Source organism: Ornithorhynchus anatinus, chromosome 7 (assembly GCF_004115215.2).
Source record: "Ornithorhynchus anatinus isolate Pmale09 chromosome 7, mOrnAna1.pri.v4, whole genome shotgun sequence".
NCBI lineage: Eukaryota > Metazoa > Chordata > Mammalia > Monotremata > Ornithorhynchidae > Ornithorhynchus > Ornithorhynchus anatinus.
The window spans coordinates 21,968,958-21,991,959 of NC_041734.1; the positions used below are offsets into that span (position 1 = coordinate 21,968,958).

General features: G+C 46.5%; 1 protein-coding gene across 3 annotated transcripts in view; it reads left to right on the forward strand.

Annotated features, from left to right (window-relative positions):
• ESCO1 (establishment of sister chromatid cohesion N-acetyltransferase 1) overlaps window positions 1–23,002 on the forward strand; it is a 58,990-nt gene that overhangs the window by 21,714 nt on the left and 14,274 nt on the right. For all 3 annotated transcript variants that reach the window (XM_029069022.2, XM_029069020.2, XM_029069019.2), the window contains exons 6-7: window positions 5,771–5,888; window positions 15,553–15,684. In XM_029069022.2, coding sequence (XP_028924855.1) covers window positions 5,771–5,888; window positions 15,553–15,684 — 250 coding nt within the window. The remainder of the gene's footprint in view (window positions 1–5,770; window positions 5,889–15,552; window positions 15,685–23,002) is intronic.

Sequence of the window (23,002 nt, forward strand, 5' to 3'; positions counted from 1 at the left end):
TCTTGGAATTTTAAAAACTGTGTTCTTTGACTTTAAACTTTGAAGAGAGTGCCTTACTCTGATGTTATGGCGAAGTCAAACAAATGTTAAGAAACTCTACTAAATTCCAAGCCTATTGAAAAAAGACCGTCTATTGTCATCGGGAGAAAAACAACCCAGTAATTGTTTGGTTCTGGGCAGCCCCAGAGTTAACTTCTTTGTGCCTGTTTTCTCATCTGTAAAGTGAGGATTCACTACCCATTCTCCCTCCTACTTAGACTGTGAGTCCTGTGTGGTAGGAAGGGACTGTGCCTGAACTGCTTATCTTGAATTTATCCTAGAGCTTAGCACGGTGAGTTTAATAAATCTCCCTGTTAACATGCTGTTACTCAGATAGAGGCAGACCAGCCTTACCTCAGTCTGGAGGAGCATTGGAAGCTTATCTCCTGGGAGAAGCCAGCTGGGGCCTGACCAGTTCCCTGCTGCACCCTCGTCTGGTCTCCCCATTTTCCTCCTTAGTCCGGGAATGTCTCAGATTCAAAGCCCCAAATGGGTTGAAAGTGGGAGTCTTTTGCTTCTTCTCCCGGCCAGCTTCCTTTGCCTCACAAGGATTGAGAACCTGTGAGTGCCAGTTGGCTGGACTGTAATGCATCCCTGCATGGAAACAATTTTAGTCTGCTACCTTTTGAAGCCCTCTTTTCCCCGGCTCCCTTTCCCTTCTGCCTTTTCTAGGCATTTGGATCTTTAAGCATTTGGTATTCACCCCTCCCAAGGCACTTAAATACATAGCTCTAGGCTTGATCTCTGTAAAATTTCCCCGGTCCCTCCCCCCTCCTGCCCCTACTTTACTTCTCCCGTCTTTCCCGGGAGTATCTCTAGAGATCTCCTGCCATCTCTCAAAATCCACCCCCCACACTGTGCGTGTGACCCCATTCCTTCTCACCTTCCCAAAATATTTGCCCTCTCCCTTCTCTCCCTAGCTGCCATCTTCAACAGCTCACTCTACAGTGGTTTCTGTCCCAGTGCTTTCAAACCTGCCAGTATCTCCCGTATCGTACAAAAAAAAAACGCTCCCTTGACCCCACGGCTCCCTCCAGTTATCGTCCCATCTCCCTCCTACCATTCCTCTCCAATCTCCTTGAGCGAGTTGCCTACGCCCGATGCCTCAGGTTCTCTGCTTGACCCCCTCCAATCTGGCTTCTGTCCCCTTCACTCTACAGAAACCTCCCTGTCAAAGGTTACCAGTGATCTCCTTGCCGAATCCAAGAGCCTTTACTCCATCCTAATCCCCTTTGCCCCTCAACTGCTGTCGACTCTGTCGACCACCCCCTTCTCCCGGAATCTTATCCAACGTCGGCTTCCCTGATGCTGTCCTCTCCTGGTTCTCCTCTTATCTCTCTGGCTGCTCATTCTCGGTCTCTTTCATGGGCTCCTCCTCTGCCTCCCACCCCTTGACTGTGGATGCCCCTCAGGGTTCAGTTTTGGTCCCCTTCTATTCTCCATATAAACTCACTCCCTTGAGAACTCATTCGCTCCCATGGCTTCAACTACCACCTCTATACAGATGACCCCCAAATCTACGTGTCCAGCCATGATCCCTCTCCTTCTCTGCATTCACATTTCCTCCTGCCTTCAAGACATCTCTACCTAGATGTCCTCCCATCACCTCAAACTTAACTTGTCAGAAACAGAATTTTTTATCTTCCCACCCATACCCTGTCCTCTCCCTGACTTTCCCATCACTGTAGACGGCACCGCCAACCTTGGCGTTATACTTGACTCCTCTCTTTGATTTAACCTACATGTTCACTCAATCACTAAATCCTGTCGCTACAACCTTTACAACATTGCTAAAATCTGTCCTTTCCTCTCCATCCAAACAGCTACCATGTTAATGCAATCACTCATCCTATCCCGCTTTGATTACTGTAGCGGCCTCCTTGCCGACCGCCCAGTCCAGTCCATACCTCACTCTGCTGTCTGGATCATTTTCTTACAAAATATTCAGACCAGGAGTTTCCCCACTCCTCAAGAACCTCCGCATCAAACAGAAACTCCTCACCACTGGCTTTAAAGCACTCAACCACTTTGCCTCCTCCTACCTCACCTCACTGCTCTCCTACTACAACCGAGTACACCCATTTCGCTCCTCTAATGCTAACCTTTTCACTGTACCTCGATTTTGTTTATCTCGCTGCTGACCTCTCGCCCACGTCCTCCCTCTGGTCTGCAACGCCCTCCTTCCTCAAATCCGAGAGACAGTTACTCTCCCCTCCTTCAAAGCCTTATTGAAGACACATCCCCTCCAAGAAGCCTTCCCGGACTTAAACCCTCCTTTCCTTTTCTCTGACTCGCTTCTGCATCATCCTGACTTGTTTCCTTTATTTATCCCCCTTCCCAGCCCTACAGCACTTGCGTTCATAGCTGTAATTTATTTATTATATTATCATATTGTCATATTATCTGTCTCCCCCTCTAGACTGTAAGCTAGCTTTGGGCAGGGAATGTACCTGTTTATTGATGCTTTGCACACAGCAAGCGCTCAATAAATGACTGAATTGAAATGAACTGTTAATTTTATATTATAAATTACTCATTTACATTAATGTCTGTTATTCAGTAATGGCCCCATCTCGAGTTATCACCTCGTCTCCCTCTTAACTTTCCTATCTTTCCTCCCTCCTAACTTCCTGAGCGAGTTGTCTTCACCTGCTGCCTCCACTTCCCCTCTTCCAATCCTCTCCTTGACACCCTCTCTGATCTGGCTTTTGCCCCCTTCACTCCACCAAAATCGCCCTCTCAGAGTCATCAGCGATCTCCTTGTCAGATCCTACAACCTCTCAGCTGCCTTTGACACTGTCAACCATCCAACCTTGGCTTCACTGATGCTGTCGTCTCCTGGTTCTCCTATCTCTCTGGCTGTTCATCCTCAGTCTCTTTCTCTGCCTCCCACCCCCTAGCTATGGGGTCCCTCAAGGCTCAGTTCTGGGTGCCCTTCTAGTCTCCATCTAACCTCGTTTCCTTAGAGAACTAATTTGCTCACGTGACTTCAGCTACCATCTCTACCCAGTTGATTCCCAAGTCTACATCTCCAGCCCTGATCTGTCCTCCTTCTCTGCAGTGTCATATTTCCTCCTGCCTTCAGGATATCTCTCCTTGGATGTCCGGCTGCCATCTCAAACTTAACATTGTCCAAAACGGAACTCCTCTTCTTCCTACCCAAACCCTACCTTCCCCGTGACTTTTCCCACCACTGTAGACAGCACCACCATCCTCCCTGTCTCAGAAACCCATAACCTTGGCAATATCCTCGATTCGTCTCTCTCATTCAACCTACATATTCAATCTGTGAGCAGATCCTGTCAGTTCAGCCTTTGCAGCACCGCTGAAGTCCTCCCTTTCCTCTTCAAACTGCTGCCATGGTAACTGAAGCACTCATCCTATCCCGCCTTGATTACTGCATCAGCCTCCTTGCTGGCCTCCCTGCCTCTTGTCTCTCCCCACTCCAGTCCATACTTCACTCCACTGCCTGGGTGGTTTTTCTACAAAACCATTCCGTCCATGTCGCCCCACTCCTTATCCACTTCTGCATCAGTCCTTACTGTAGGCTTTAAAGCACTCAATCACCTTGCCGCCTCCTATCTTCCCTCCCCGATCTCCTACTTCAGCCCAGCCCGCACACTTCACTTCTTTAATACCAGTCTACTCACTGAACCTCGATCTTGCCTCTGTTCCTGCCGACCTCTCGCCCAAGCCCTGCCTCTGGCCTGCAGTCTTCTCCCTCTTCATTTTCGACATCCCACCTTCAAAGCCTTATTAAAAGCACATCTCTCTAGTGACCCTCTTCGAACTAAACCCTCCATTTCTCCTTCCCCCACTCTTTTGTGTGTTGCCGTTGCATTTAGATTCGTACCCTCCCTCGGCCCAACCGCTTGTGTGCTCCCAAGAGTGCTTGGCGCACAGTGCTCAATAAATATCACTGATTGATTATTGGGAAGGGGTAGATGGACGCGTTTCGGAGGTGGACTCTGCCCTGCATGACTTGGGTAAGACTCTACTCCTCCCCCCACATTTTCTTATATTATTTCAGTTTCAGTGCTTTTTTTGCTCTAAACCCAACTGAATATACTTTTAAAACTATGTGGGATAAACTTTAGTATCATAGCCAAATTTTTGAGAGACCAAGTCACTGGGTGGAATTTCTGGAGTTTGATGCTGTCTCATGTGAAGAGTCTGGTGTTAAGAAGGACAGATGTGCTGCTGATATTTTTTTCCCCCTTCTCTCCCTCCCACCTTGCCTTTCTAGAAAAGCACAAAGATATGTAACGAATGGCTTCTAGGTTGATCCATAGCTCGGTAACTAAGCAGTTGGAAGGCATATAAAACTCTAGAATAAGTCGGTTTTGTATTTTCTTATCTATAAGCAGTTTTGCTGCACTGTGTTGAAATTTGGCAATAGACTGTTAAGGCTAGAGTTGAACAGAATGCGGGTGTATCTCAAGATATATCACTGAGGAGCAGCAAGGCCTAGTGGAAAGAGGATGGGCCTGGGAGTCAGGGCCTGCGTTCTTATCGTGCCTCGGCCACATGCCTGCTGTGGGACCTCGGGCAGGTCACTTACCATCTCTGTGCCTCATTTACATCATCTGTAAAATGGGGATTCGATACCTGCTTTCCTTCCTGCTTAGATTGTGAGTCCTGTGTGTACCAGGACTGTGTCTCACCTGATAATGTTGTATCTTCCCCAGCGCTTAGAACAGTGCTTGACAGGTAGTAAACAGTTAACAAATGCTACAATTATGATTATTAATAATAGGCACATTTCCCCTTAGACTTCGATGTCACAAATTGAGGATCTCTACCCAATCAATTGAGAAATGGTATTTCTTTGCTGGTATTTGTTAAGCACTAACTCTGTGATAGGCCCTGTATTAAGCGCTGGAGTTAGGTACAAGATAATCACGTCCCACATGGAGCTCCCAGTCTTAATCCCCATTTTACAGGTGACGTACCTGAGGCACAGAGAAGGTAAGCGATTGGCCCGTAGTCACACAGTATCCAAGAGGCAGAGGCAGGATTAGGACCCAGGCCATCCGACTCCCAGACCTGTACTCTTTCCACTAGGCCACGGTGTTTCTCTTTTATTGAGTGCTTACTATGTGCAGAGCACTGACTAAGTGCGGGGGAGAGTACAGTGCAACAGAGTTGGTAGATGTGTTCCCTGCCCACAACGAACTTAGAGTCTAAAGGGGGAGAAAGACATCAGTAAATCATATTTATCAGGTGCTTTCTCTGTGAAGACTTGTGGTGGACATATTCCTTGCCCACAAGTCGCTTACAGTCTCAAGGGAAATTACATAACATTTCTCATACAGACATATCACAGTGTTAAATGAGGCGTTGCATATTCATGAATCTTTGCAGACTGTGGTGGTGTTTTTTCCACTTCAGTGAAGGATCTGGCCCACTTTGATGGTCCAGCAGCCTCCAGTTAGTCCTCATAAAGTACCTTGAAGCAGGCCTACTCCTTCACACTTGTCCTTCTAAAGAAGGGTTTTCAGATGTTTTTAAAAAATATATATCTGCTCTCTTTAAAATTGATGTAAGACTTCTTCTGTTTTGGCACCTTGATGCCCTGGAGTGTCGACGTATAACGGTAACGGTTCTCTCCCCGGGGTTGTCTGTATCGTAGGGTGACTGTAACCTGGGGTATCCCTTTAGAGATAAAAATAAAATAAAAATAACAAACGAAATGGCTATATTATGATTGCAGTATGTTTATATTTTAAAGGGTAGCATTGCCAAATCAACCATTAACAGTAAAGAGCAGTTCCCTATCGGAGATAAAAATTCCAAAAGATTTAAAGCTAAAAGAAGCCGAAAAGGATGATGACAAGCAATTGATCATAGTAAGTGCATTATATTTATGGCTAAAAGTGTGTGAAATGAGTGTGTTTTCTCCTCATCGTGTTAAGGAATCCGTGTCTCGGTTGTGAAATACCTGGTCTCCTGCGATAGGCCTCGCCACCAAACTGCCTCAATCCAAACAGTCCTTTTGTACAGGGTCAACTGAGGCCTCTAGCTCTCGACTCAGCCGACCGGCTAGATTGGCGCACGGAAGTATCTCTCAAAGTTTAAGTGGCGGTCAGTCCCTGGCCAAAGTAGTCAGTTCTCCTAGGAAGGGGGAGTTGCCCTCCTGAACAGCTTCACCCAACTGAGAGTTGGCTTGTACTTAGGCCGTGACTGACGTCATGTGTCTTATGCATAACTCTTTCCTCCTGCTGTGCTGTTTCCAATCAGACGGGTGTGGTGGAAGAACGTTTCCTATTTCTTAAACTGCATTCTGTCTAAAAAAAAAAAAAATAATAATAGTGAAAAGCATGTATTGTGCTAGACCAGATTTCCATTATTTATTTATTAGGATTTCTGAGCCGACGATGAACCGGAAATGTGAAATTGATTTTGGCTCTACTAGTAGCCTTACTTCTTTTGGGGAAGTTAGTACTCTGGCCTTGTCTTCGTGGATAAGTTTATCATCAGGAATGGGGGCAATCTTTTCTCAATCAGTACCGTGTTCTGAGCTCCTTCTGTGAGGTCTTTTGAACAGTCTTGGCTCTTTGCTTGTCTGAGACTGATAATGTTAGGGGGATGTACCCCGCTAGCTGTTGCTGACAGCTGACACTGCCAGGTAATAATAGTAATAATAATAATAATGATATATTTGGATGGAATTGCAATCCACATGAGATATTACCATATTTTTGTTAATGAGGTGTACAACCCCTTGATTCTATTTATCGTGACTATGTTGTCTTGTTTTTGACCGTCTGTCTCCCCCGATTAGACTGTGAGTCCATCATCGGGCAGGGATGGTCTCTATCTGTTGCCGAATTGTGCATTCCAAGCGCTTAGTACGGTGCTCTGCACATACTAAGCGTTCAATAAATACTATTGAATGAATGAATGAATGGTGATTCACCAACACAAATACCATATTTTTTGCTTAAAAATGTCCTTGTAAAATTTTTTTTTTAAATCAGTGGTGTTTATTGAGCGCTTCTAAGCAGAGCACTTTTCTGAGTGCTTGGGAGCGTACAGACAAGAGAATTAGCAGACACGTTCCCTGCCCATAATGAACATACATTCTAGAGGAGGAGAGAGACATCAATATTAATATATAATTTAAAGATATGTACATAAGTGCTGTGGGGTTGCGGGTGGGGTGAATATCGAATGTCCAGAGTTCCCGGATCCAAGCGCCTGGATGATGCAGAAGGTAGAGCGAGCCAGAGAAAAGAGGGCCTAATCAAGGAAGGCCTCATGGATAAGTTGTGATCTTAAGTGTGCTTTGAAGGTGGTTTGGTTTATATGGAAGGAGAGGGAATGCCAGGCTAGGGAGAGGATGTGAGAGAGAGAGAGGGAGAGGATGTGAGAGAGAGAGAGAGAGAGAGATGAGATCGGAGCACACAGTGAGTAAATTGATGCCAGAGGACTGGAGTGTGCAGGCAGGGTGATAGAAGGAGTTTAGTGGGGTGGGGTAGGATAGGGCGAGCTGATGGAGCGCTTTAAAGCAGATGGTAAAGAGTTTCTGTTTGAGGCAGAGGTGGGTGGGCAGCCATTTGAGGTTCCTGTAGAGTGGGGGGACGTGGACTGAGTGTTTTTGTTGATAGGTGATCGATGCAGCAGAGTGAAGTATGGTTTGGAGTGAGGAGAGACAGGAGGCTGGGAGGTCAGCGAGAAGGCAGATGCCGTAGTCAAGACAGGATAGGATAAGTCCTTGGATCAGCATGGTAGCAGTTTAGCTGGAGGGGAAAGGGTAGATTTTTAGCAATGTTGTGAAGGTAGAACTGAGAGGATTTGGTGACAGAACATGGGTGGATTGAGAAGTCGAGGACGGCTCCAAGGTTAGAAGCTTGTGCGATGGGGAGGATAGCGGTGTTGTCTTGTTGTCTACAGGGATGGGAAAATGGGGAGGACGGAGTTTGCCTGGGAAGATGAGTTCAGTTTTAGCATGTTTAATTTGAGCTGTTGGCAGGACATCCAAGTATGTATGTCTTGAAAGAAGGCGGACATGCGAGATCACGGGGAAGGAGGTAAGTCAGGGCTGGAGATGGAGATTTGGGAATCATCTCCATAGAGACGGTAGTTGAAGCCATGGGATCAAATGAGTTTTAGCAGGGAGTGGGTGTAGAAGGAGAATAGAAGGGCACTCAGAACTGAGCCTTGAGGGACCCTCTACTGTCAGAAGGTGAGAGGCAGAGGAGGAACCAGTGCAAAAGACTGAAGAGGAGTGGTCAGAGGGGTAGGAGGAGAACCAAGAGAGTCCAGGGTTGGATAGAGTTTCAAGGAGAAGGGGATGATCTACAGTGTCAAAGGTGGCCGAAAGGTCTAAGAGGGTTAGGATGGAGTAGGGGCCATCAGATTTGGCAAGAAGAAGGTCACTGGTTACATTATAGAGGGCTGTTTCTGTGGCGTGAAGCGGGTGGAAGCCAGATTGGAGGGGGTCTAGGAGACCATCAGAGGATAGGAAGTGGAGACGGTGGGTGTAAACAACTCTCAAGAAGTTTGGAGAGAAATGCTAGGAGGGAGACGGGGTGAAAACTGGAGGGAGCTGTGGGATCGAGGGAGGGGTTTTTTTAGGATTGGGGATTCATAAGCGTGTTTGAAAGCAGTGGGGAAAAAGCCGCTGGAGAGTGAACAGTTGAAGACAGCAGTCGAGGAGGAAGAAGGGAGGGTCGAGTGCTTTAAAAAGGTAAAAAGGGATGGGTCAGAAGCACAGGTGGAGGGGATAGATATAGAGAAGAGGCGAAATAGTTCATCTATTTCAGGGAATATAGGAAGAGTCGAAGAGGGTGGAGAAGGAGGGGAAGTTTAGAGAGGAGCAGGGGAGATTTTAGGGAGATCACGCCTGATGGTTTCAAAAGGGCATTTTACCACATACCATTTACAATTCCTCTAGGATACCTGGTCTCTCTTAAAGCACTATATCAACTCAGTCCATTACAAAATATTCCTCGTAATGAATAGAACTAAGTGATTCCCCTCATCTTTTCAGCTGATTGGTAGAACCCAGAGTAATGGAAAATTTATAAATATGCAGCTATTGGGAAATCCTGAGGTGATTCAAAGGAATTAGGGAAAGGTCTGAAACTAATGTGTAAACATTTAGGCGGATTTGGCCCTTCAAGTTTGGATGGAAGTTGGAGAGTTGAACAGAAAAGTATGAAGATAGAGTTAGTTCCAGATATTGGGGACAAGAAGTAGGTAGTGGGAGCCGATGGTCTGGAGTTTCTGCTTGATGGGCAGTGGAGTGGGAATCAGTCTGAAATTTTTAAAGAGAGGGGAAAGGGTGCCAGTGAAGTTTTAGAAAAACAGTTCAGATAGTGGATTGAAATTTGAAGTGGAGAGAGGAGAAATTGGAGGCTGGGGAACCAGCGAGGAGGCTGATGCAGTAGTCCATTCAAGACATGCTCGGACCAGTGTGGTGATGGTTGGGATGCAGAGGAAGGGGCCGAAACTGGAAATGTTTTGGAAGTAAAACTGACAGTGTTTGGCAACACACTGATTATGAGGGTTAAACGGGAGGGCGTGGTCAAGGAAAATGTGTGGTTGCAGGCTCGTAGCTGGTGAGGATGAAGATGGGGTCAACTGCTACACAAAGGTAAGATGGGGAGATAATTTGGCGGGGAAGATCAATTCAGTTTTGCACGTTAGGCTTGAGGTGTCGAAGGGACATTTGTGTAGAGACGTCCTGCAGTCGGGAGGAAATGCGAGATTCCAGGGAGGGAGATGCGATGGATGGATTGAGAGTGGAGTAAGAGGAGGACCCAGACGGGGTCTAGAGAGGGCATGGGAGCCAGAGGAAGACCTGGGGATAGAGTTGGAAGGAGCATCCAGAAATGTAAGAGGAAAACCAGTAGAGGACTTTGTCAGAAAAGCTGAGATTACATAGTACACCTGAGCGAAGGAAGTGATCATCAGTGGCATTTATTGAGCCTTTACTCTATGCAGAGCACTATACTAAGCTCTTGGAAGAAGAGTACAGGACAACAGAGTTGGTAGGCACGTTTCTTGCCCACAACGAGTTTACAGTCCAGAGCGGGGAGGCAGCGGCTGGGAGGGACAATCAATCAGTGGTATCTATTGAGTGCTTACTGTGTGCAGAGTGCTGTGCCAAACTCTTGGGAGAGTATCAAACAGTAGATTCGACATGATGCCCGTCCTGAAGGAGCTTCCAGTTTAGTGGGGGAGACAGACATCGGAATCAATTTCAAGTAAGGGAAGTGAGCAAGTAGAAGGATATGTTCGTAGGTGCTTAAAGGGTTGTGACCCAAGTGGAGAGTAGAATCTGAAATTTGACAAGTTGAAGATTATCTGTGACCTGAGAAAAACAGCAATCTCATAGAGTGGAAAGAGTGAGAACTAGATTGTACGGAGGACTCTGGGAGAGAGGATGTGGAGGCATTGAGTAAATACAAACCACCCGAGGATTTGGACAGGAATGGGAGGAGGATGGTTCAGTGGGAGCCAAAGAAAGTTTTTTGAGATTAGCCGTAGTTGGGAGCTGATGAGTGCCTGGGCCAGGAGGATACCTGTTCGGATGGGGTCAGAGCAGAAGAGGCAGAAATCTTGTGGATGGAAAAACCTGCAGAAATTAGGAACAAATGGAATCAGTCATTGTGAGTTAAAAGACAGGAGTCAAGGAAAATACCAAAGTTGCAGGCAAAAGAACAGGGAGAATAGAGGTATCGTCAACTGGATTGAGAAAGTTAGGGGAGATGGGTATAGGAGGGAAGGGGAATAATTCATGCTTACACATATTAAGCTTGGAGTGCCTGAGCAAAGTCCATGTGGAGCTGTCCTGGAGGCAAGAGGAAATGCAAGAGGGCACAACAGATGGGAGGTTGAGACTTGGGAGAGAGATGTGGAAATCGTCCATGTAAAGGTGAGAGCTGAAGCAGTGGGTATGAATGAGGTCTCTGAGTGAGAACAGATTTTTAAACTTAGATCCACAGCGAGAGTGAGAGGGCAAAAGAGGCCGTGAAACGGATTGAGCAGTGGCAGGAGGTACAAGAACCCACCCCGAAATCTTGAAATGTGACTCTCCAGAGCTCCATCTTGAACTTCAGTAATACAGCTCAGCATGCTTACGGTCAGACAGATTTTAGTTGCAAGTATGAAGGGGGCTTCTGGAGCCATTTTTTTCTGCAGTTTTAACGAAAACCATCTTAACCCTCAATTCCCATCCAGTCCCCAGAGGTGATAATCGTACAGTTTCTGAACTCAGTCTCTCTCCACTGGCTTGGTTCAGGAAAAGAGATTACCGGATCAACTCGGTTCCCTGCCCATAACGTCCTGGAATAGCATGAGCTGTTATCCTTATGTTCACACCAGGCTTAACGGTGGGTTCTTGCTGGAGGAGGGGAGGTGGGTTTTGGGGGCTGGGCCCGGATACAGAAAGGACAAGAAGTCCTGTTGGAAATCAGACCCAGATCCAGCAAGCAGGCATTTTTGTCTTATCTCCGCATTTCTGCCCCGCCACTCACTAGGCCCAGGCAAGGGGAGTGGCTTCTGGGGGCAGCCTGGTCCACTGCCTTTAGTCTCTTGGCCAGCGGGAAGTTCAGGTGTGAAGAGACACCCCCCCCCCACCCCCATGTCGTTTAATTTTTCCATTCCACCTCTCCCAATATTCGCCTGACTCCTCACTCAACCTCCTTCGGGCTCCAGTTTGTCAAACAGTGTGCTTAGGACCTCTGCAGTGTTTGCTTCTGGAAAGGGCACGCTGGACTGTTCATTTCCACGGCTACAGACCGTACCCGCTTTTCCAGTGAAGACCTAAAGATCTGGGACTGGGTCCAAACTGATTAACTTGTATCCACCCCAGTGCTTAAAACAGTGCTTGGCACATAGTAAGCACTTAACAAGTACCATATTATTATTATTATTCTTATTACCACAAAGCAGATGAGGGCACAGCAGAGTGTGCTTCTTGGAGAGGGAGTAGAAGTATTCTGTTACATGGCCTCAAGACAGACAGACATCCTCCCTCCACCCCCAACCGTCTCACAATATGTGCTCTTGGCTAACTGGGGCGGGTGGGTGGGGGTGAGTATGGCTGACTCAAATCAAACCCTCACCATTAATGAAAAACATCTCAAGTACACGTCCTTCCAGGGGTTCAAAGTTTCTCACAGGAATGCGGTTTAGCGTGATGGCTGCTTTCAGAGGCAGTGATGTCATTCAGCTACACCTTGAATGTTTGAGCAGCACAATTTAGGAACAACCCACTGCTCCTCCCAAATGGGGAAGGCGACTAGGAAAGGTGTCTCGAAAACTGCTTGCCTCACCCCAAACTAAACCAGGTACACCGGTAGGCAGTGACTCGTTAGGAGTAGTCTCCTGCTGCAAAAGCAGAGGGAACGCAAATAAGAATAGCCATCGGGTCGTGAAGTAAGAGGATGATTCGTGATGACATAGCTAGTCATCAGACTATACGATGGGCAGCTATAATAGCTCCCGAAGCGGCCAGGTATGGAGTCTAACAGCCCTAAATGAGATTAAGCTATAGGATGAAGGATGACTTTCTGAACTAGGAGCTCGATATCCCTCCTTTGAGAGAGGCTGTCTCTCACCAGAACGACCGCTTTCGGGGATGGTTTGGCTACCAGACATTCACTAATAGCGAGGCTTCCAAAACTGCTCCGGAGGTATAAGTAACCCTCTGAGAACGCTGTGCTTGCCCCTGAAACAAAAGCACTTTTCCACCAATACTCCTGTCCCCAGGATAATGAACTGCGATGAAGGAAAAGAATACTTCTACAGAGATAGAGAAAAACTGTCAACATTTTTACATACTTCTACTTTTATATACTTTTTATACTTGGTAATAAGCTTCAGAGAAGGAGTTGAGTTTAACTGATTATCTCCCTTGGCTAATATGAAAATCATGTCTCCCGCCCCCTCCCCCCCTTTTTTTTCTAATGGAAAAATCTAAGCCTAAAGAGCAACTGAAAAATCTCTTTATTTTTTAAATTTTCTAGAAAGATAGGCTGAACTCTGAAAACCTCATCGCAGGAGCACAGCTCTGACTCATCCGTGAGCCCAGAAATACTCCTGGAGTGTGATTCGTTTGGTCTCCGATACTTGTAGATACATGTAGATAGCGTAGATCTCCTATACTTGTTTCTTCTGCAGGGATGGGTTGCTTTGAAAGCACTTGCTGATTGCTCTGGATCAACAACATTACATTGGGCAATTTGAAGGTTAGTTTGTTAGAAGAAAGTCTTTGGAGTGCATATTGACAGCACCAGCCTACTTTTGCCGAGAGAATGCCCCAAACATTTCATGATCTTTCACATGAATGCCAGCACCATCTGTCTCTTGTCAAACAAAAGAAAAAAAACATCCTGGTTGGATCCAAGATGAAAATAGTGGCATCTCAAAGACTAGATTGTAGTGTGGGAGAGGGAGCTCAATGATACACAGATGTCAGCAGTCATGGGTAGAGCAGAATGCTGGGCCTACTATCGTCTGATAAGCTCCAAGCTCAGCTGGGGTATATATATATATATATATTTATAAAACTACTGTGTTCAAAGATAACGTCTCATCCACCACGTCTGCTGAACATCAAGCCCCGAAAAAAGATATCCACAGAGAAGTGGCGTGTCCTAGTGGATAGAGCACAGGCCTGGGAGTCGAGAGGACCTGGGTGCTTGTCCTGGCTCTTCCACGGGTCTGCTGTGTGGCCTTGGGCCACTTCTCTGTGCCTCAGTTCCCTCAACTGTAAAATGGGGATGAAGGCTAAGAGCCCCAGGTGGGAAAGGGACGTGTCCAACCCCGATTACCTTGTATCTACCCCAGCTCTTAGAACAGTGCCCGGCACATAGTAAGTGTTTAACAAATGCCATTAAAAACAGTTCTGTAGCAGGAATACACCAGCCCTGTTGGATCAGGGAACGCAAATCGTAATCCCAAATGTAAAGAATGAACGGGTATTTCCCCATGATGCTGGCCTCTACGCAGTTAAGACTTGGGACACCATCAAGTCACTAAGACTGGTTGGATGCGGATTACTAAGATAAAGTCAGTTTTCATGAAAACAGTGACCAGTGCCACCTTGCAGCCCCTTGTCTTGGGTAGGGAATGTGCGTCACGCTTCTCTGGTACTCAAGTGTTCAGCAATAATAATAATAATTACAGTATTGGTTAAGCGCTTACTGTGTGCCGGGCAGTGTACTAAATGCTGGAATGGGTACAAGCAAATCAGGTTGCACACGGTCCCCGTCCCACGTGGGGCTCACAGTCTCAACCCTCATTTTCCAGATGAGGTAACTGAGACCCAGAGAAGTGAAGTGATTTGCCCAAGGTCACACAGCAGACAAGTGGCGGAGCCGGGATTACAACCCACCACCTTCCGACTCCCAGATCCGGGCTCCATCCACTACGCCACGCTGCTTGTCATCAGCATCGGGCACCCAGTGAGTGATCAGTACATACTCTTACCATGCTCACTGCCATTATTATTATTGCCGCTCGACTTTGCGGTCCGTTCTTTCGGCCACAGCTGGAGGTTTTTTGGTCGTGATCCAGCCCTGTGTCAGTTGTTCGGGTAGCATGCTTGAGCGAAGAGGTGCCCAACTTCACCACGCCGTGGCCGGAAGCATTTTAACACACCTGAGCCAGCAAACCAGCCATCTAAAACCACAAAAGATCTTTTTTGATTTTTCCCAGATTTTCCCAGTTAGTGCAACTAGAAGCAGACTGGGAAATCCAAGTGTTGACCCTACCATTCAGATTTTTGCTAGTAGTGTGGAGTATGTGAAAAATGAATAAATGGGCATTTAAAAATTGTTTGGAAAAGGATATATTTTAAGCTAAGTAGAATTCAGAGTAGCTATTCAGGGTATTTATCTCAATAATTGGTATTGTTCTTCCTCAGTGCTGAAGTATAATTCTTGCATGCTGAAAATTTTGGCCATATATTATGGAAGCTGTCACTAAAATTCAGTAAGTAGGTCTTCCAGTAGCAATAGATGGATCCCCTCCATGGATCCCCCCCCCTTTTTTTGTTTTTCCAAAGATGTTTGCATTTGGGGCATAGGAATATACATTTTTTAATAGTGAAACTACTCACTTCTCCTGGAACTTGGGACTCATTCTTGACGTTCCTTATCTGCACCATGCTATGCACCAATCTTTCTTTTTTCTTTTTTCCAAATCCCATTACGTTTTATCTAGCTAGACATGTGTTGTTGAGAGTACGCTCCCAGACAGTTTTAAACAAGGAGAATGTGCATTATAGAGAGCTGATTATCTGCAGTATTTCTCCAGGCTGTGAAACTTCTGTTCTTTGGAGAGAGTGGTGTCAGAAATCCTTGAAGCTGAAATTTTGCTTTGCCCAAGCGAATACAGTTTGTCGTCCATTCAGAAAGCGTTCCCCACCCGTCCGTTTTCAGATGCAGGCAACCGTCAGATGAATCTTATTTCCCTCTTCACTCTGAATATGCCGTTTACGCTCAGTACGACCCAGAGTTCTTCTGAATGGTAAACTGTGCTTTTTTCTCTAAATAGGATGCAGGACAAAAAAGATTTGGAGCAATTTCCTGTGCCGTTTGCGGAATGCTGTACACAGCTTCTAACCCAGAGGATGAAACACAGCACCTGCTCTTCCATAACCAGTTTATAAGTGCCGTAAAATACGTGGTAAGAAACCTTCGTGACCTTAAAATGTACCCAACAGATACTTAAGATTTTAGGGAGATGCCCAAACCAAAATTCAAAGTTTTCTGGGATCAGTGCTATTCCTCCGTAGTGGATAATATGTACAATTTGTGCAAATAATTCACTTCAAAGAAAACAAGTTCAAGTAAGGCTTTTATTTTAAATCTTCGTTTTTAATATCGTTCATATCTTCCTACCAAAAAAGTAGTGCTAATCCACTTGGGAATTTTTATGGGCTTTTGTGTGTTTGCTTGTTTGTTTCCATTCTGGGTTTTTTACAGAAGTTGCCACAAACCCTTAATTGATCTGTTTGATATTTTTACGGTTTGGGCAGAACTTTTTATCCTGGAAATTTCCCTCTGTAAATATCGTTCGTGTGATTTTTTTCCATTTTCTTTTGCCTTCCAGCACTTTACACGGTGCTTGGCACACAGTAAGTGCTTAAATAGCTAAACTTCTGCTCACCCTGTAGGAGATCAAGATTTTCCTTAAACATTCATGAAATGAAAAATGATATTTAATGAGGAGTTTAATCATAAAATCGTTGCAGTATGCGGACCATTTTTTCCATTGCATGTTCGCGTCTTTCAGTTTAGTAGTGCGAGGAGAAGAGGTTTTAAGTACTTTCTGATTGTTATATGCATGTTGGGCTTGACTGGGAGATGCTTTTGAACAGTTTATAAATATCAAGCAATTTAAAATTGGCTATTTTAAACAAAAGCTATCATGAGATTTTTCATCTCATGCCTGAATTATAGGATAGAATGCGTAAGACTCCATGTGCATCATACATGTTACCTTCAGTATTGTCCACTCAAACAGGTAAGACCTCCAGGATATCTGAACTGCTGAGATCACCAACTCATTTCATGTAGTAAGCCACCAAACTGCCAGTGAAAGCTGACTCACAGGTCCGATTTACCCAGAGTAGGAAATATGGCTGAGCCATCTTTGCCATCCCTGAAACGAATAAATGTTCCTGTCCTAAAGAAATCAGTGCCATTATTAAAGATTTAGTCCAAAAGCAAGCATTGCTGATGGATGATTGTACACGAAAAATGTGCAGCCGTTGGCCGGCTGTCATTTGAAAGTGGCCTTTTCCCGGTGTGCCTGTAGTAAGTCTCTTCAGCAGACTCACATATTAACTTGGAGTTTTTCAGATGCACAACCCTTTTTCTCCTCGATGCCAAGGAAGTAACTGTTGTCCCATGCAATAGAGAATATTTGGCACGCTTGGGCTCAAAAAGTAGTATTCGACTCTGATTAATTCAGCGTGGTGGAAAGCCCTTTTTATATACCAGAACTGGCGAGCGAAGATCCACCCTGGAGAGCAGTTCTGTAACGGGTGAAATTCTCCATTCTCTATATGAAAAAGAGACCAAGGGAAGGTTCTGTGCCAGAGGGCAAGAACAAAGAAAAAACTTTTTAAGACATTTTGGTGGTAATGGATGACTCTATTGACCAGACCAGACTTCAGTCTCACAGGCCAAGAGAAGGTCCTGTTTATTTTAAATTGAAACTCATTTTAGCATTTGTGGTACTCAGATTTGAGCGAGAATTTTTTTTTTTTAAATTTGATGGGACAGAGCTACAGGTTTTACTTCTTAATAAACTTCAGAGAAGGAATTGAGTTTATCAGGTGATCTCCCTTGTCTAATGTGATAATTATGTCTCCTTTTTTTTTCTAATGGAAAAATCTAAGCCTAAAGAGCAACTGAAAAAAATCTCTTTATTTTTTTAATTTTCTAGAAAATTAAGCTGAACTCTTAAAACCTCATTGCAGGAGCACAGTCCTGACTCAACTGTGACACCCGAAATGCTTCTGGAGCGTGATTCTTTTGTACTTGTAGATACTGTAGATCTTCTGTACTTGTTTCTTCTGCAGGGGTGGGTTGAATTGAAAGTACCTGCTGATTGCTCTGGCTTTTTTTTAACCTCTTAGATCTTCTGGGCTCTTCTGCAGGGGTGGGTTGAATTGAAAGTACCTGCTGATTGCTCTGGTTTTTTTTTTAACCTCTTAGGTCTTCTGGGCCCTTCAGTTTTGATATTTTTCTGCGTATCAGAAGTATGGAGAGCGAAGCTTTCCATTTTAACGGAACTTTCTTCAAAGCCATTAGAATGAAACGACCTTTTCCTTGACGCAACAATTTGTTGCAGCTGTTGTTTGTAGGAACACGGCGTGTCTGGCAGTGCTTTTCCATGCTTGATGATATCAGTTCAATTAACCCTTGTGCCAAACCTCTTTTGCAGCCCCCTTGCCCTTGGAAGCCAGGCTCTTCCTCCTCCCCACCTCCCCCAGAGTCACCCAGGCTGGGGTCTCACCTTGGGATATGGATCCCAGCCTCGAGGACCTCAGTCACATGAAAGAATGAGGTTTTCTGGTTCAGTCCCTAGAGAAGAAGAAAAGCCAAACAGATGTAGCCTTGCCTTGTCTCAAGGCTGGTGTTTCCTTGGTACATGGAAGCCCTGGCCCTTGGAGGGAAATCAAACCCTTTTGATGGGGTGGTCTGTTTCTAGCTCTCCCGGGAGGTTGCCCCCCAACTGTCCTTCCTGTATATAGTTGGATTTATACAGCAACTGTGTATTTGTTAATCACTGACTGTGTCCCGCACTCTTCTTAGCTCCAGGGTAGATACCAACTAATAAGGTTAGAAACAGTCCCGCTCCCACATGTGAGGTAACTGGGGCCCCGAGAAGTTAAGCGACTTGCCCAAAGTCACACAGCAGCCGAGTGGCAGAGCCGGGATTAGAACCCAGGACCTTCCCACTCTCTGGCTCGGGCTTTATCCGCTAAGCCTCGCTGCTCCCTGATTTGGCAAGAAGTCCCTCGTTAATCCCCTTTGCTCCGTGACCCCCTTCTCCACCTTGCTCTCCTTCTGCGGCTATTGGTAATTCAAAACGCTACAGCTTGGTACTGAAGGGATCCCGGCAAAACCGAGGTCTCCTCTGGTTTCTTTGCCTGGGAGAACTACCGACTGCTGTTGTCCACGTAAGCGTATGCAAAATCGAATGTGTTTTAATGCACCCGTAGGGCCTCGGCCACGTGAAGGTTCCACTCTAACCGGAGTTGAAGGTCCCACAGCCAGGAACTGGTCTGAAAAATGTTGGCTGTCTTTTTAGGAGCCTCTAAACTTGAGCTAGTTGAGCGAAGGCCAGATCCCCCTTGTAGCCTAGAGTCTTTTAAGACTTTAAAAATGTGTTTTGGCGGTTTTAAGTGGAAAGAAACAGTAGTTTGGTGCGGCTCTGCAATGCTCCCTCTATTTTCTGAGCAACAGGTAACGCGTAGGGCAGTTTCGTAGTTCTGCAGTACGTGATCTAGAAGTTCAGGGTGGTAAGAGAAAGGGAGCAGAGAAACGGCTTGGTCTAGTGGGAGCCCTGAAATCAGAAGACCTGGATTCTAATGCCATTTGCCTGGTGTGTGATGTTAGACAAGTCACTTGACTTCTCTGTGTCTACGGCTCAGGTGTCTGGTCTGTAAAAGGGGGATAAAATTCCAATTCTTTCTCTTCCCCTTAGACTGTGAGTCCCGTGTGGAGCAGGGACTGTCTGACCTGATGTATCTACCTACCCCAGCTTAGTAGATACATGCTTGGCATAGGGTAGGTGCCTAACAAATAGAGCTGTTAGTGTTACTATTATCGTGGGTCCTCAGACTTCCAACACATTTGGTTTGTGAAAACTGCGTCTCAAGTCGAGATCGGTCTTCTTGTAGGAAAGTTGTACGAGGAAGGGATTTGTTCCCGAATCTAGGCCGTATAAGGTATTTATACCAAAATAATCCAAAATCGTGTACTTAATCATCTGTAGGTGAGTGATATAGCACAAAAACCTTAAGAATACAGTACCGATTTTGAGTGTGTGGGTCGTCCCTCCCGCCCCCCACCTGCAACTTCCCCATCATTGTAGACGACATCACCATCCTCTCTGCCTACCAACCTGTAACCGGGGCATTATCCTTCGACTCACCTCTCATTCAGTGCCCAACATCTCTAGACTCTGCCCTTTCCTCACCATCCAGAGTGCCACCAGCCTGCTCCAAATACTTGTCTTATGCTTCTTTGAGTATACCATCAGCCTCCTCCCTGCCTCCAGCTTCTTTTCCCTCCAGTCCTTCCTTCACTCTTTTCTGGATGATTTTTTGGAAAAACAAATATTTCATTGTGCATTCCTCCACTCATAAACCTCCAGGAGAAGTAGTAATGGTGTTTATTAAGTGCTACTTTGTGTTGAGTGCTGAACCGCGTGCAGGGAAAGAATATATAGGTGGGAGTTGGGCCCAGTCCCAATCCCTCGGGGGCCCCAGTTGTTCCCCACCCATCTCCGCATTGAACAGTAGCTCCTTACTGTCAGGGATAAGACACTTCTCCTACCTAACCTCGCTCATCTCCTACTACATCCCGGACCGCACTCTTCTCCTCTAAAAGCCAACTGACTCACTGTACTCGTCTCTGTCGCTGTTGACCCCTTGCCCAAGCCCATTGTAGAGTGCCTGGCACATAGTACGCATCATCACTATCATCATCAAGTCCTGCCTCTGGCCTGGAACTCCCTCCCCTATCGTATCGGACAGACCGCCTCTCTCCCCACTTCCAAAGTCTTGTTAAAAGTCATATTTCCCACAGGCAGCCTTTCCCGCCCGATTCTCATTTCCCCTTTCCACCCTGCCTTGCCCGTGCTCTCGGAACTGTACCCTTTAGTCAGTCAGTATTTTTGAGTGCTTACTATGTGCAGAGCACTGGCTAAGCACTTAAGAGGATACAGCAGTTGGTAGACATGTTTCCTGCCCACAACTAGCTTATAGTCTAGAGGGGGAGGAGGGAGCACTTTGATACTCACCCCTCGACGCGTACATACTTAGCTGTAGCTCATTCTGCCTCCCCCGCTAGATTGTAAGCTCCTCGGGGGCAGAGATTGTGTCTCTCTACTCTGATTTAAGCTCTCATCCAGTCAGTACAGTGCTCTGCACGTAGTAAGCGCTCAAATAAATGCTGTCGAATGATCTCTACATGGCAAGCGTGCAGTCAGTACTGTTGATTGATTGAGTGATTGAATCGGGGAAGGAGCTCTGAAGGGGCGTCCATCGGGGTGGGCCGTGGAGGGGAAACGAGGAAAAGAGGGTGAAAGAGGAAGTATGTGGACCAAAAAGAGAGGCACTCCTTCCGTCTCCATCCCTCTCCCTGCACACTGGTCCTCACCGGGGCCAGATGTGAGCATCTCCTTTCATTGTCACTTAAAGTCGGTCAGTCAGTCGTATTTACTGAGCGCTTCTGTGTGCTGTGCACCGTCCTGAATGCTCGGGAGTGCAATATAACAGACACGTCCCCTGCCCGCAACGACAGAGAAGCCCTCCCCCTGCTTGCCCACACGACAATGGGACCACATAAGCCCCACTACCACGGCAGCTGCAGGTCCTGCAGGTCCCCCGCTCCCGCCTTGCTGGTATCCACTTCCATTCCGGTGGCAGAGACCGCCGTCTCAGTCTACACCAGGGCGACCGGCCCCGACTCAGGTGGCCGAGAACCTAGCCGGCTCCCACTGTGAGGTCCCAAGGCTGCCTTGTAGAGATCCCAGTCTGCGGCCAAGCCTCCGCGGCACTGGGGGAGATAATGTTGGTATTTGTTAAGCGCTTAGTATGTGCAGAGCACTTTTCTAAGCACTGGGGTAGACACAGGGGAATCTGGTTGTCCCACGTGGGGCTCACAGTCTTAATCCCCATTTTACAGATGAGGTAACTGAGGCACAGAGAAATTAAGTGATTTGCCCACAGTCACACAGCTGACGAGTGGCAGAGCTGGGATTCGAACCCATGACCTCTGACTCCAAAGCCCATTCTCTCTTCCCTGAGCCACGCTGCTGCCAGCCCCAGTTGGCAGGAGGCAAGAGATGGCGGAGTGGGCTAGCGGGACTGCCCTACCCGTCCAAAACGCCGAGGGGCCAAGTTAATGGACTGATGTTGAAATGTCAAAGTGGAGGCTTAATTTAGAGAAACAGCGTGGCCTTGTGGATGGAACACGGGCCCGGGAATCAGGAGGACGTGGGTTCCGATCCCAGCTCCGCCACTCGTCGGCTGTGTATCCTTGAGCGATTCACTTCACACTTCTGTGCCTCAGTTATCTCATCTGTAAAACGGAGATTAAGACTGTGAGCTCATGTGGGACGGGGACTGGGTCCAACCCTATTACCTTGAATTTACCTCAGCACTCAGTACGATACTTAGCACGCAGTAAGCGCTTAACAAACGTAATTTAAAAAAACCACAAAACTTCGAAGGCAGGGTGGGCAAGGTGTAGTATGCGAACAATAAGTAAGCATCCTTTACTTGGCCCCCTGATTCATTCATAAGCACTTTAACATTTTTTATGGTATTTATTGTGCACTCACTCTGTGTCCAACACTGCTCTAAACACTGGGACAGATACAAGTTAACTAGGTCGGACACTTTGAGAAACCGTTTCTGAATCGGAATTCCTGGTGGCTCTTTGAGGTCTGCCGAGACAGTCTTCCGGGTCTCGCTGCCTCGGCATGGCATCCGCGTCATGCTGTGGCCGGTTTGGCCGAAGATGGGTCTTACACATTCGAACCCCGAGCAGAAGTGTGCAGGTTTTTGCATCCCGGCCTTGTGCGGGCCGTGTACCATGGGCCCGCAGTTGATGGGGCGGGACAGAGGTGGTCCCTCAAGGCAAGCCAGTAGCCCTAGAGTCAATCCTTTCTTGTCAGTCGTGTTTATTGAGCTCTTACGGTCCACAGAGCAGTCTACTAAGCGCTTGGGAGAGAACAGTACAACAATAAACAGACACATTGCTTGCCCATAGCGAGTTTACAATCTAAAGGGACTGTGTCGCCCGTCAACACGAGACTCCTTCCAGGCAATACAGAGCTTGTAGGTATGTTTTTTCCAGGCACTTTGGGAACCTGGAACCAGAACAAAGAATTTTTTTTATGGACTTGTTAAATGCTTGCTTTGTGCCAGACACTCTGCTAAGCACTGGGATAGATACAGGCTAATCAGGTTGGACATGTCCCACATGGGGCTCGCATTCTTAATCCCCAGTTACAGATGAGGGAACTGAGGCACAGAGAAGTGAAGTGATTTGCCCAAGGTCTGCAGCAGAATGGTGGAGCTGGGATTAGAACCCAGGTCTTTCTGACTCCCGGGCTTGTATCCTATTAACTAGGCCACGCTGCTTCTGCCAAGAAAGATTGATTGACCCAAAAATATTGCCAGGCATTCCCAGGTTAGGCTGCTTTGAAATTTTTTTTTCTTTCAAAAGCATTTTCAAACTAGTATTTAAATGATGGC